Raw genomic sequence first — 15,334 nt, forward strand, 5'->3', positions numbered from 1 at the left:
ATGAGGTCTCATGTAGAGTAATGGACTAAGATTAAACTTCCCTCAACAGTTTGACAGACATCTTTCAGGTGTAGGTAGAGGACACAGCTACTCTGGACACAAAGCTATTGGGCTCTCTCCCAGCCCAGCAAAGAACTATCGCTTACACCAAAATCTTCTAGGCCCTTGTCTCAGGGCACAAATTTATTTGACACAAAACTCAAAGTAACTTATAACAAAGCTATTTATCTGACCAAACCAGGCTGTAGGGCCTCTGAGGCTTTCCCCTTGCACCTCTCTGCCATGGAAAAAGGAGGATTCACCTTTTGCTTTAAACCTCTGCTGAATCATGTGACAGGCAGGCACCCCTTAACCCTTTCCTGGTTTTCTTCCTGTTAGACACTGAACACCAGACTTCACAATATTCTAAGTAACTACAGAAAAATCTTGCATTAGTGGGAAAGGAGTTAATGGACCAGATTTTAATAGGAGGCTTCTACAGTGATGTATTTTCCAAGGCAGAAGCGCTAATGTCTGAGTGTACTTCATCAAGCTGACTATCTGATTGAGCAACTAAAGCTACCCGTACTGTGTTGCACTTGATAAAAATGTAAGCTATTTTTAAAAGTGTACTGGCTATTCAGTACTGTATTTTATTTGGTGCCTGAAATCTGTAATCCCTGCAGGCAGTGCATTCTCTTGCTTATTAACATACAGTCATTGTTCAGGCCCATGAAATACACTGTTGCATCCATAACTTTTTAAGACCACCAACTGAGTATTAAAACAGATCAATGAAGCTTACTTACATTAAATTGTTTGCTTTTTCTTATATAACTTAACCATTTCTGAGAAATGGACACCGGGAATAGACATGTTCAATATTTACAAAACTATACTTTATAAAAAGTACTCTGTACTCCACAAATTCCAAAGTGTTTCACAATTAACTAGAGTGTGGTGGCAATGATATGCAAGCTCTAACTGTTAATGCTAGCAGAGGGCCTTTACCAATACTCAGAGGTAGAGTGAGAGCATTGGTCAGGACATCCACATTAGCCCCTTCTTTTTGAAAAATTACAGAAGATGTAACTACCTACAGACAGACACCAGAGATGATGCAGGGCCACCTTTGTACAAAAATACATTGTCAATGTTCGGCAAGAGCTTGATTCTGCAACCTTCTAGGTCACAAGTGAGGGTCAGAGATAAAAGGATAAGGCTGCTGATTAACAAAGCTTTAAAATGTTCATGTGGGCCAATGGTTTTTCAAGTGCTATGACATAAGTGGATTATCGTATGGTTAGGGAGTCGGACTATGGTCTAATATTGCAGAATTTGGTACAGCACAGCAGCTTTACATCTGTTGAAATATTTGCCTATTGGCTACGATCAGACAGGGCAGTTTCTGGTGTTTGTTTTACCTTTCTGCCAGTTTCCCTCAGACTTTTCAAATAATTACTTATTGTTTCATAGTTAGACAGCTTTTTATACAAATCTCTTTCCAGATCACTGTACCTGACCTTTTCAAAGTAGAGCGAATATCCATGAGTACAAATCCACCATCTTTCATTTGTATAGCGCTTTTAATGCTGAAGGATTGCAAAGCACTTTACAAACTAGATATAAGAATTACTTTACCTATTTACAGCCTACAGAAACAATACATACCAATTTCTCAAAGGGAGTGATGAAACATGGTATCCAAGTGATCCTACATTCCTCTTGCAGTAACACAAAGCAAAATGTAATACTCAAGTTAGAATTGGACCAGTACCCTGGTGCAGATTTCCCTACTCTTGCAAAACATACAATGGGATTTTAATGACCAAAAGTAGTCAAATCTGTGTTTTACATATCTGGGAAATGGCACCTTGACAGTACAGTGCTGCTTAGAACTCTGGTGGATCACTGCGTCAACAGAGTTAGAGTGAAACACACCATTCAGTAGGTGGCTACTGGCCTTTCAGCACCAGGGTTTTTCCTTGGTCATTACTTACCGGAAATGAGAAGGCCCAACTCTGCCTCTTTTAGGAGATTAGACTCTGGGGCAGTAGGGTGATAGGCACAGGTGAGGATTTAGGGGCTCAAAGTATCAGTATCACCATGATTAGAACTCAGTTTTCTGTGGTCAGACCACCAAGCCTGTAACATTGCTATTAAATATAACGATATAATACCCCTTTAAATACAATGTTCAGAACAATCCTGCAGTGGCAGGGGGATGGACAAGATAACTGAATTTCTTAAAGGGGCAGTGTTTACTTAGCTATAGGCAACACAATGTTTACTTATATTACTACCATCACTTAGGTTTATTACAAAAAATTTAAAAATCCAATTTACTTTTCACATTTCTCTAATTATGGACAAAAGTAAGTTGTCAGTTTGAGTGCTGCAATCTTAGGGATACACAGGGGGAATGTTTGTTAAAAGACAACTGTTTGCACTGGAATTTGAAGAAAAATTGTGGCAACATTGTTTAATTTTTTTTTTATAAAACAAGTTTTTGACAAATTTCAGTAGACATGGTCCTCTTAAGGATAGTACTGTATTGCAAATGGGTGTCTCCCCCCCCACCCCACTTTAAATAGTTATTTCATTAGAACAGTGATACTCCTTTTTCAGAGTAAAACATTACTGAACTAAAAGTCAGACTTTGTATAATTTTAGTAGCTTTATGCTGACACTTCAGATCAAATAATTTGCATTTTAACATCAAGCAAAGCATACTACATTTGTCTAAGCTCTTAGAGGATAAATATTTATTTATAACCTAAGACATCTATCTTAAACAAAACAATGCAATACATAATCATTTTATACAGTCAAACTTCTACTCTTAGTATTAAGGCAACAGTTGCATTGTTCCTTTTATTAAAAAAATTCAGTTTTTTTTCTTTTATATATCTACTAAACAATATATGCAGACTTAAGCACAAACTTATCCATGGTATTTTCCATACAACAGATAGACAGCATTTTGATAAAATATTAAGTATGCAGGTAACTACAGTATTCAAACTTCCCCCATACTTTCACAACTGTCTTTCTTCCTAAAAAAGGCATGTAGTGTAAAATCAAGCCAAAATTCTCAAACATTTTAACCCAGAGCAATTACCTCATTTAGAAAGCAGATGGATTGTTAAAATCAGAAATCCACTCCAATATTCTCCTACTGTACACTAATTACATTTAAATAAACAGCCTTTGTAAATCATATTGCTGAACATAGTGTTTACAGGGAGTAAAAATATTTTCATGAATATTATATTCATCGAATTATTGGTGCTGATCTGTCATTTGTTACTGTTGGTCGGAGTTTCACAGTGGTAAAAGGATTTTCTCCGCTGTGAAAAGAAATATAAAATTACTACAGTGTGAGGGCAAGACAAGATATATGAGTAGCATGACTAAAAAGTAACTCTCATAAGCTACCATTCAGTAAAACACTTAAGTACGTACTTGTGCTTATGTGCTTTACTGAATAAGGATGGATTTAAGTATATGCCTTGAGTACTTTGTTGAATGGAGGCCATCGTCTGCATGCACTTATTTCAGGGAGTTATTTGGATTTTGTTCCCAGGTTGAATTTTTAGTACACAAATTTCTATCTATTCAAAATACACAAGGAATTAAATGCTGCGGTAAAACTGTATTATGCAACAATTTAAGACTAAAATTTACATTTCCTTCTCTGCACTGACCCTTACGTGAAGAATAAAATGAGTGTTTCAACTACAAGACACTTTGCAATTATTTTTTAACTTAACTAGAATGAAAAAATTTTTATGGGTTCAGTTTGAGGGCTCTTAACAGAGCAAAGCCTTTTTCATCCGTGTAGCCCAAGGAGCTTTCATTTTCCATATCTGGGACTTCCTTAAAACTGGTTGAAACAGGAGTGATGTTTTCATTGCTTTTTTTTCCCAATCCTTTGTTTTCTGTTTCACCCCAAACTAAGAGCCTGACCCTGCTGCCTTTCATGTAATGGGAAAAATCTCATTGACTTTATTGGGGCTAATTTCCCTTATTTTGCCACAGAAGGGACCCACTATGCTTGGCGGGGGGTATATGGCTACACTACCATTAAAAACTTGTGGCTGGCCTGTGCCAGCTGATGCAGGCTCGTACTGAGGGGCTGTTTAATGGCGGTGTAGATGTTCAGACTTGTGCTGGAGCCTGGGCTATAGTTCCCTGGACCACACAGTGTTTTTAATTGCAGTGTAGACATGTCCTAAGAGTCTTCATAGGGGATCATCAGCCTGCTCCTAAGTGAAAGCCTGGTTTGTAATGTGTGCCTTGCTTTTTTACTGCTGCCCAGTAGGGGAAACTGCAAAATGGACACCTATTTTCCTTTTAAGATAACGACCAACTACTACTACATTAGCCTGTTATTTTAACATGCGCTAAACAAAACATACCTTAGGAAAGGTGGTTTTATAATGCCATTTATAACAGGTTTCTGCAAAGGAAAGAAAGGCTGTTATCACTATTATACAGGTTATCACATCATTCTGAAAATTGTTTAGAAAGATAAGCTACCTGCTTGCAGGTGTTTGATAGTCAAGAATAAATTTATATTTAAATAAATTATGTATTCCCAACATTCACTATTCCACATTATTTGGCTGCACAATGAAATACTCAGCCAATAGGAAGGGACAATAGCAGTTCAAATGCAGAGGGATACGGAGAAGAAAAACCAGTAAGACCAATGCTTGAATATCAAACGTAGAAAATTAAATAAAAAAATCAAATACATGGAGACCCACAGAGATCTTCACTGTAAAATACTACCCTTCTATTGTTTTCAAATGTAAGGTCTGCATGGGTTACCTGCATGTAATTGCTAGTTGAGCATATAGATCAAATCAGGAGTTATAAAAACACATGGGAACAAAAACATTAATCAAATAAGTAAAAGAAGATTCTAAAATAGGCTGGGAGAAATCTACTGATCTGACAGGTTAAGAATCCCAAGATGTTATATCTATCTATTGTAGCATATTACAATTCATTCCTCTAAATTTATGAGCTTCATTACTTGCAGCAGTCATTAACATAACACACAACTTGTAAAATGCTAGTGATTACAATAAGACACCAGTGCATTAATGGCTGGTCTGGACTTGCTCAGTTGTAAGAATGCAAATACATATTTTAGATGTTATTTCTATGAACAGGATATAATCAGTATATCTGCTTGATGCATTGTGAAATCATGTAAAAAGTAAAGACACCCAATTTAATTGCAGGTTTGAAATTAAAAACAGTAGGGCACCGATTCTGATCTGTTTTATACTGGTTGCACTCTAGCTGCATTTACTTCAGTGTAGCTACTGCAGAGTTGCAATGGATTGAGTTCAGAATCAGACCCTTCCATTACTCTTTTGCACTGAAAAAAATATCATTTTTACATGCATCTGTGCTTTCTCCACTATCTGTAGTAGTGTGATACAATAAAAAGGAAAGGATGTGAATAGCCAAATCTTTACCATTTCATTACTATTAACGGTCACATATTTAAATATGAGACAAAAAATATTACTGTCTGGCTAAAATTAATATCTGGTACTGTACATTACTTTTCCTCCTGAAATACATATTCAATTGTGAAGTTCAGATAATTACCCAAAAGATGGCAGTGTTGCACTGCCATAATGTTGTTATACTAGTCAGTTTTACAGCTGAGATAAGGAAAGCTATAGCAGCAGTGACATTTCAGACACATATCTGAAATGTTTTCTTGAGGCCATTAAACTAGTTCCCCTTTATACTGCCTATTAGGGAGAAAAATTATACTAAATCAACCGTATAAGTCAATGCATAAATCAGTTCAATAAATGTACACTGCAAAATAAACAATCATATTGCTTCTAACAGTTGTCAACTGAAGAACGAAACAGCAGTTCAAAGATGATGAAAAATTGCAGTTGCTAAAATGAAAAATTACTGTTTTATATTTGAACACACACACTTGAATAAAATTATAGGAATACATGATTGTCAACCAGTAAATGAGTCCTCATTTGGTTTACACTAAGCATTTCCTTTGCATGGGTATTCTAGGTGTTTAATTTTTTAAGTATACAACTGTTAGAAAGAAAATTGGATTGGTAAACAAGGGTCTATAAAACCTTTGTTTTTATGTACATTAAACAATTGTATCAATATAGTTAAATCTAGATGTGTGGTTTCTAATTTCACCAGTATGGGTGAAAAGGTATTTAGGGATCCATACTCATTTAGGCCCCAATTCAGCAAGGTACTTAAGCATGTGACTAACTTTATGTGCATGAACAGTCCCATTGAAGTCAATGAGATTGCTCACACCCTTAAAGTGTTTAAATACCTTGGTGTATCATAGCCTGAATCATGGGTTGCTTGTTATTAAACAAACACGCCTCCCTCCCATCAAAATGAAGTATTTTTAAAATCTGGGCTGCTATACTAATCCTTTTAAATGTAATTGTTCTGTAAGGAATCTTTCTGCTCCATGAAGTGAAATATCAGAAGGGTAGCTGTGTTAGTCTGTATCCACAAAAACAACGAGGAGTCCGGTGGCACCTTAAAGACTAACAGATTTATTTGGGCATAAACTTTCATGGGTAAAAATCCCAGTTCTTCAGATGCATGGAGTGAAAATTACAGATGCAGGCATAAATATACTGACACAGGAAGAGAAGGGAGTTACCTGACAAGTGGAGAACCACTGTTGACAGGGCCAATTCAATCAGGGTGGATGTGGTCCACTCCCAATAATTGATGAGGAGGTGTCAATACCAAGAGAGGGAAAATTGCTTTTGTAGTGAGCTAGCCACTCCCAGTCCCTAGTCAAACCCAAATTAATGGTGTTAAATTTGCAAATGAATTGTAGCTCTGCAGTTTCTCTTTGAAGTCTGTTTTTCAAGTTTTTTTTGTTGAAGTATGGCTACTTTAAAATCTGTTATAGAATGTCCAGGGAGATTGAAGTGTTCTCCTACTGGCTTTTGTATGTTACCATTCCTGATGTCTGATTTGTGTCCATTTATTCTTTTACGTAGAGACTGTCCGGTTTGTCCAATGTACATGGCAGAGGGGCACTGTTGGCAGATGATGGCATATATCACATTAGTAGATGTGCAGGTGAATGAGCCCCTGATGGTGTGACCCATGTGGTTGGGTCCAGGGGCGGCTCTAGGCACCAGCGCACCAAGCGCGTGCCTGGGGTGGCAAGCCGTGGGGGGCGGCCTGCCGGTCGCCGTGAGGGCGGCAGTCAGGTGGCCTTCGGCGGCGTGCCTGCGGGAGGTCCGCCGGTCCCACGGCTTCAGTGGCAGGTACGCTGAAGGCGCGGGACCGGCGGACCTCCCGCAGGCGTGCCGCCGAAAGCCGCCTGACTGCCGTGCTTGGGGCAGCAAAATACATAGAGATGCCCCTGGTTAGGTCCTCTGATGGTGTCGCTAGAGTAGATATGGGGACAGAGCAGGCAATGGGGTTTGTTACAGGGATTGGTTCCTGGGTTAGTGTTTCTGTGGTGTGGTGTGTAGTTGCTGGTGAGTATTTGCTTCAGGTTGGGGGGCTGTCTGTAAGTGAGGACTGACCTGTCTCCCAAGGTCTGTGTGAGTGAGAGTTTTCATGAAGTGAAAGTAACTTTCATTGCCTCAGCTTTAAACCAAGAACACAGAAGCAAAACCCCAATACCTAAACCACTCAGCTATCCACTCTTTGTAAGTCAAAATACTTATGTGAGTTAAATTGTGCTTCAGTATAAATTGCATTCTGTTGTATATTGTTCCATTTGAACACTAACTGAATAGTGCAGAATATTCTAGATCAGCCTGGTGTTACATGGAGGGAGGGACAGGCAGTAAGTAAGTAACTCTACATTGTGCTCCCCTTTTCCCTGAATACGCACAAGCTCCTCAGTGTGAGCTCCACTTGGTCTGAGTTTTGTGGGTTCTTTTAAGGGAAGGAGTTGGAGTAGGCAAGGGGCATAGAGCAGGCATGACTCTCCACAGCTGGCTTCCCTTCTGATGTAAGTGGCAGTGATTTCTCTCTACAACTTCTATTCCTTCTGGAGTGGAAAAGGTCGGGGGCAGCAAGTGGGCATTGCAGAAATGTTGCTGTCAGGCCTTCGGGGCACCCCAGACAGAAGTGATGAAGATCACATCCTCAGGAGCTGTGGAACTCATTTTTCCCTATGTACATTTTGTATCCACAGAGCTTGCCCGTAGTGCCCCTCTCTCCTTTCTAAGGCTATAAACCCATCTTTTCCTCTGAGGGAACATGTAGCTCTAACTACCCAAGGGGAACACGCCAGAATTTTACAGGTGATTTTGCTCTTCCTCTGGGTTTTTCCATGCAATGACAACACAGGAGCCACTATCATTATGTTTATTAATTTTAAAAAATCACCTAAAATGAATAGTCTCTAAAAGTCACCAGAGGTAAATTAACCACATGAAAAACTACACAGCACAATTCTGCTGAGACAACTTAACTGATGCAATAATTTAACAGAACTACAGTAAGTCACCTCTTTCCCTGTCACATGGCAAAGAACTCACTGTACTGCTTGCTTAGCAACTTCCACTGTGCTAATAAATCTTTAAAACTATTGCAAATGTGATCATAGTCAAAGGACATGTTGATCTAGTAGGACTCACCAGTTAGCCACAGAATAAATGAACCACTATATAATTCTGACATTATATAATTGTTAAGGCTCATTTATTCTTCATCCAAAAATGAAAACGCCAAATGTTTCATAATGTAGGTGCTTCGTTCACATAATTATTTTGGAAGTTCCTAGATACTTTGTCAAATCTTCTTTTAAAACTTTTCCAGTATTTTTTTGTTAAACACAATACTGTACTATATTTGCTTTTTTTCGTCTCTGGTGCTTCCTGATTGCATACTTCCAGTTCCAAATGAGGTGTGTGGTTGATTGATCAATTCATAACTCTGAGGTTCTATTGTAGTGATTTACAAATTCACCCAAAGCTAAATATAAATCTTATTTTTTTGGAAATCCGTTTTATGGAGTTTAAGCAGTTTTATTCTCACAGGAGCAAGCTATCCTAGAAACCCTACAAGGTAGTGAGGTCATACAGTTCTATGCAACAGAACTCATTACTTATCATTGTAAGTAAGTAAAACCACTTTTTGAAGTATGGCTTCAAAAGTAGCTTAGAAAATGGTTTGCTTAGAGTATTCAGTGAACAATCTGGAAGTACTTGACGTCTTCTTACTAAAAGAGTATGTATGGGCTATAGAATTTATGAATGACTTTTCTTCCTTGAAATATATAGCAGCTAGTCACATCTTCTGTTCCAAATAAAGAAAACATCTGGCAGGTCAGCAACAACCAGCAGTGCAAGTATGCTAGCATGCTCCGGTATGCCATACCAGCAAGCTATTTATAGCCGGTATGGAGTACCAGAAAGACACAGCAGCAACCCTGCCGGAGGAGAGGGCTGGGGGCGGGGCTAGAGGTTCTGCTCCTTTCCCCGCTGGGAGGGGCAGCACTGGGGAAAGGAACAGAACGTCAGCAGCTCCTCCAATGGCTGTACCACCTGCCCCTAGCCTCGCCCTCCCAGTACTGTCTTCTTGTGGGGCTGCTGTTAAGTCTGTAGTACACAGACGGAGACACAGCTCCGTGGAAGGGCTGGGGGTTCTGCTCCTTTCCCCGGTGCAGCAGGAGGAGGACAGAGCCCCCCCTCCAAGTTAACATGGGATGGATCATGGGGACGGGATGGGGAGAGCGTGGGGGCCCTGGGCTGGGGCGGTGAGGAGTCACATGGAGGGTCACATGCCCCCCTTAGTTGGTGGCCTCCCCCCACCTCCGGTACTGGCAAGAAATTGATTTTATTTGCACCACTGGCAACAACAGCTGTTTACCACATCTAATAATAAATCCAAAAGCAAACAAAGTAATAGCAAAACTGTCTACAGAGTTTAACAACAAATGCAGTGTGGCTATTGGAAGAACATTTACATGTACAATATTAGGCGTTGTAGTCATGCTCAAGTGTATAAATTGTTATTACACCCATTGAAGCAGTGGCGTTGGAACAATTTATAGTGGGTGTGCTGAAAGCCATTGAAGGAAACTATACCCTGTATATGATGGAAACCACTTCAAGCCAAGGGGTGCTCCTGCACCCCTAGCATTCCTGCACTGAAAGAATGGTCATGCATCCCAAAAAAGCAACGTTCATCCCTAAAGGAATATGTAAGCCAGGAGGAAGGAGAAGTAATGCTTTGATTTTTTTTTTTTTTTTAAAAACCAACTAATTCTGTTTCCATGTCTGAAAATATTTTGAAACATTAAGATTACACTTAAATGCCTTGTCAGAAGTGACATATAAGCAAACAGATAATATGTTCAATTACTGGTTTCTATTTAAGGCTGTAGTTCTGGTGGATATATCAGGATCTGTCCCCTATTTTATACTCACATAACAAATTAACATTTTAAAAATAATAAATACATAGGTAGGAGAGTCATACACAAGTGGGTATATGTCACATTTTAAAGTATTTTATATATAGGTTTTAAAATCCCCTTTTATTAATTGCATATCGTAGGCCAGTATTTTAATGTCAAGATCAGTTTCAGTATGTGTATTGTAATGCGGCACCATTTAAATTCCCTCCCCCCTTATAAATCCATAAATACCATAAGAAGGTGCTTAGTCTAAGCTCTAGGCATCTTTAATACATAAAACACAAACCATATCAGAAAAACAAAACCAGCAGCAAATGCCACCATGTACTAGCAATAATCAGTTAGCCCTTTAACAGCAATGAAAAAAAATCCCTACTATCCAAAAAGCACTATTTTAGACCAAGGACTCCGCTGCTGCTACCGTGACTACGCTGCTATCTTGATGAGAGCTAGCGCAAGTATGCATACGCAACCGGGGGAATCACTCCCCAGCTCGTAGCATAGCCTTTGCGAGAGTCAGACATTTACTTTTCATGGGAGGTATTGAATTATTTATCAAACATTATCATTTGGCAGGGAATCTTTGAGTTTCTGCATCTGCAAGTCATATATATTTTGGCTTGTGTCTACAAGTAATTCTTCTTGTACATGTATGAATATTCTTGTAGAACTCCTAAGCAAGACAACAGAGGATCAAAGGGAAGCTCACTGCATTGGAAACTATGTGTAGTAAGAGAGGACATTTCCAGGAGACCTGGCTAGCTGAACTTCTGGCAGATTTTCAGATTCTTTAAAGGAATCAGCCATATACTGTAGGTCATGTGTTTTATTTTAAAAAAATATGCCAATCCAAATTTTGATGTTATGACCATTAATTCTTCAAAGAAATATTGTTTCGTCCTCAAGGAGAATTCAGATATTTTTTTTCCCTTCTGGGCATGTCAAACTTCATTATTTCATATGTAAATACTCCCCCTTTTCCCCCCACACTATTTTATTAGTTTATTTTTAAAGGAAATAACCCAACTTTCAGATACATCATCATAACTTGTATTTATAACTGGTTAATATGTTTAATGTAAATCTTTTTGCCTGAGTTCAAATCTTCAAAATAATACTATAATAATGTGATGTTTTGGATAATATTTACTTATTGTTTATTAAAAATAGCATTTACTAGTTCATAAATTTCCAGAAATATTGCTCATTCTCTACATTTTTGAGATACACATGGACAGAGAACCACAAATACACATATGGAGTCACAAATATATAGGCTAATCTATTTTGTATAATCTAAAAAAGTGCCTACCACCATTGTATCTAGGCACTTGCACATATCTAATTATATTAATACATTAATTAAAAAAGGAGAGAGAGAGAGAGAGAGAGAGACCTCTTTGATAAAGACTATAGTTTTCTGATGCCACCTGAAAGTCACTGCTCTCAAGTACTATCATATACATATTATTGATCATTAACTGAATATTTTAATATTAATCAAAAAGATGTAACAAACTTTCAATTTCTGCTTTTCACTTTCCCAGCAGGATGTTCTGAGACTTATACTGTAGCAATGTGAAATATAGGAGATTTACAAGGGCATTCTCATTTCTACTATATGTACCAGCAGATCACTTAGCAAGCACAAACATGACAGTTTACAGTGCTAATTAAATTTACTGTAGTTATAAAATATTTAATTCAGTCATACTAGCTTTCTGTTTATTTCTGGTGCAGTAACTAAATGTGAATTCTGTTTAGTTATTCATTCGCGACAGAATGGTATGCAATATGGAATTTAAAGACACTTACTATGGAATTATACACTATTAAAATTTGACATCTTACTGTGGCACTGCATTGCAGTTTTAGCAGAGCTTCAACTACTGCCTTACAGACTGTTATATTAAAGCAGTAGTTGAAGCTCTGCTAAAACTGAGATGCATGTATTTTGCTTCAGGAATTTTGGGAAACAATCTGAGCAAAATCATTTATCAGAGTTAGGTATACACTCAGCAATCAACATGCATTGTTTGTATTCAGATTTAATGGCTAAACTACCAGGCTTACAAATGAATAGGTAAAAAAAGCAGTCCATTCAGTCGTGCGTGTTGGCAGGATATGGGACTTAATGTGTGTGTCTAAATACTCCCCCGGGCCCGTGTAGGATTATTTTATAGACTATGAGCTATATTCTGCCATCAGTTATATCCACACAATACCATTTACTTATATGGGGTTGCACAGATCTTTCTGAAGGCAGAATGTAGCTCATTACTCTCAATTGCTTGGACTATTATAATTTTAAAATGACGTAAGTGATGGGTTTTCCATCATCTTCCTTGAGATTTTATTCAAGGGTTTAATATCTTCCAGTGCTGGGAAGTTCTCTCAACATTCAGCCTAAATTTCACTTCCAAACAATCATAATATCATTCCTACTTATGCTCCTAAACAATTCCTCTCCCTTCTTAATGTTAGCTTAAAGACATGAAATGGAAAAAATGTGGTGTTTCCTAAAAAGGCTTGATCCAGTGTCACCAGAACTCAATAGAAAGCCTCTAACTGACTTCAGTGGCCATTGGATCAGGCTGCCAAGGACACATATTAACTTTGGCATTGTTATTTTAGGCCTGTCTGCTATTGATTAGCAATTAAATAATGAGTCAATTTTTAATAAAAACAACGCGGAGTCTGGTAGCACCTTAAAGACTAACACATTTATTTGGGCATAAGCTTTCGTGGGTAAAAAACCCACTTCTTCAGATGCATCTTCGGTTGCATCTGAAGAAGTGGGTTTTTACCCATGAAAGCTTATGCTCTAATAAATCTGTTAGTCTTTAAGGTGCCACCAGACACCTCGTTGTTTTTGTGGATACAGACTAACACGGCCACCCCTCTGATACCTGACACCATGCAAGGCACTCAGTTTTTAATGTTTATTACATTGTTATTTTTGAATGTATTAAAAACAATGGGTCTGTCTGTCTATGTCTAATCTATCTATCCTTAGTACACATGCTAAGAAGCATCTCCACTTTCTGAACTGAAATAACAACACAGAATTGTTTACATTAAATGCTTATTTTGTTTTAGTAAGAATCTTAAGAGTAACCAATTTCACAAAATGACAGGGATTCATGAGAAAGTGGGTATGTCTGTTTTAGAGAAAAGTAGACAAACTTGTAAATGTAGATTAGAGGAGGTACTATATAACAATAGTGAGAAGTAAACATTATTTCATGTGGTTAAAGGTAGTTTAATAAATAGTAGCCTGAGCTTCCAAAGGAAAAAGTTTAAATTAGACATCAGGAAAAATAATTCTTACAGTGGAGACAGTTTGGCAAAAAAAAATATTTTGTCGAGAGCAATTGCTGAGACTTTGACATTAGGGGTGTGTGATGGGGGCAGAAGTTGTTAATGTAAGCTGTCGGCTCAATCAGCCTCCCCTGGCTACACCTGCAGTGTGTGTATGGGGGGTGGGGGTGGGGTGGGGATTAAAAAGGCTGAACCAGGCAGGTCTCTGGCTCTCTCAACAAGAGAAGCCTGGCTGGAGTCAGGGACTGCTGGCAGAGACAGAGCCTCCGTGAAGGAAGGCAGGGCTGCACCTGGGAGTCCAAGGCTCTTGGGAAGGAAAGTGGAAGGAAGGAAGTCTGCCCAGGATTCTTGGTACTGGTGAAGAGGCCTGCAGGAAGACTCCTGCTGGGGTGGGGATTGCCCTGTCAAGGGAATGGAGCAAACTCTCCTGCAGCAGAACCAGTTGGGTGACAGAAAGTTCTAAGAAGCTCTGCAGTGAGCCTGTGGAAGAGATTTGGAGAGGGAGAAGTTGATACACTTTGATCCTGGGAAGAGGCTATGGCAAAGGCTCTCGACAGGGGAAGAAGATAGGAAGTGGTCCAGGGATGGAGCAAGGGGTCTGTGTAGTCAAGCCTTGACTATTTATTAAAAGGCACAAGACTGGAACCCGAGGGAGTAAGGAAGGGAATGGGACTGTTGTCCCCACTATTGGCCTACTGAAGAAGGTGCACAGAAGAGGACTACTGAAACTTTTGGATACCAGTGGTAAGGGCTAGTGAGTCAAGGGTTGGACTGAAGGCCCAGTGTAAGGCCAATGGACTATTATTTGTTAGACTATTGGTTTATCCCAGAAGGAGCAGAACTGTCTGTGACCTGGCTGGAGGGCTGAGTTGCAAGAAGTACCCCACCATGGGACTGCAATGGCTGTCAGCAGGGGGCACTAAAGGAGGAGTGCTTGCTACACCATGCCCAGACACAAAGCGGGTTTGCTGATTGATGAGGCACATGCATACATGGTCTTCAAAAGCGAACAAGATAAAACACTACACTGAGCCTGTGAGGAGTTCAGTCAGATGGCCAGACAAATGATAAGGATGGAAAAGAACAGTTGGACCCATATAACTGATTAAATGTAATGCAATTTTACTCACAGGAGTTGTGCTTTCTGGTCTGGTCACAGGTGCTTTAACAGTAGTACCTTTGGAAGAATCTACTCTCATATCTGAAGTTGTGCCTGTTTGCAAAGTTCCCAGATAATCTGGTGGGGGGAGGACAACACCACCTTTATCTGCTAGATTTATAGAACTGATACTTCTGATTGGTGCAGCGCTAAAAGGGGGAAAAAAAGCACATAGTAGCTTAATTAAAACAACAACTAATACTGGTTTGGGCCCCAGTCCAGCAAAGAACATAAAAACATGTGCCTAGCTTTTAATACACGAGTCATCCCATTGACTTCCGTGGGTCTACTTGCGCTTAAAATATGGGTCTTTGGTGAAAGAAGATGGTATGTAATCAAGGCATATGAGAAAGAACATATAATGTTAGAAAATATTTATAGTATAGATCACATTACTGAACCATAAAACACTAGAAGAAATTAATTTTAAGAAGAAAAAAAAGTTT

At 38.8% G+C, this 15,334-nt stretch overlaps 1 protein-coding gene across 2 annotated transcripts in view; it reads right to left on the bottom strand.

Annotated features, from left to right (window-relative positions):
- Positions 1–2,434: 2,434 nt before the first annotated feature.
- Positions 2,435–15,334, bottom strand: part of BAIAP2L1 (BAR/IMD domain containing adaptor protein 2 like 1) — a 66,993-nt gene continuing 54,093 nt past the window's right edge. For both annotated transcript variants that reach the window (XM_054041078.1, XM_054041077.1), the window contains 3 exons: positions 14,860–15,037; positions 4,401–4,441; positions 2,435–3,329 (listed from right to left, as the gene is read on the bottom strand). In XM_054041078.1, the coding sequence (XP_053897053.1) occupies positions 3,254–3,329; positions 4,401–4,441; positions 14,860–15,037 (295 nt within the window). In that variant the 3' untranslated portion in view covers positions 2,435–3,253. The remainder of the gene's footprint in view (positions 3,330–4,400; positions 4,442–14,859; positions 15,038–15,334) is intronic.

Source organism: Malaclemys terrapin, chromosome 10 (genome assembly GCF_027887155.1).
Source record: "Malaclemys terrapin pileata isolate rMalTer1 chromosome 10, rMalTer1.hap1, whole genome shotgun sequence".
Classification (NCBI taxonomy): domain Eukaryota; kingdom Metazoa; phylum Chordata; order Testudines; family Emydidae; genus Malaclemys; species Malaclemys terrapin.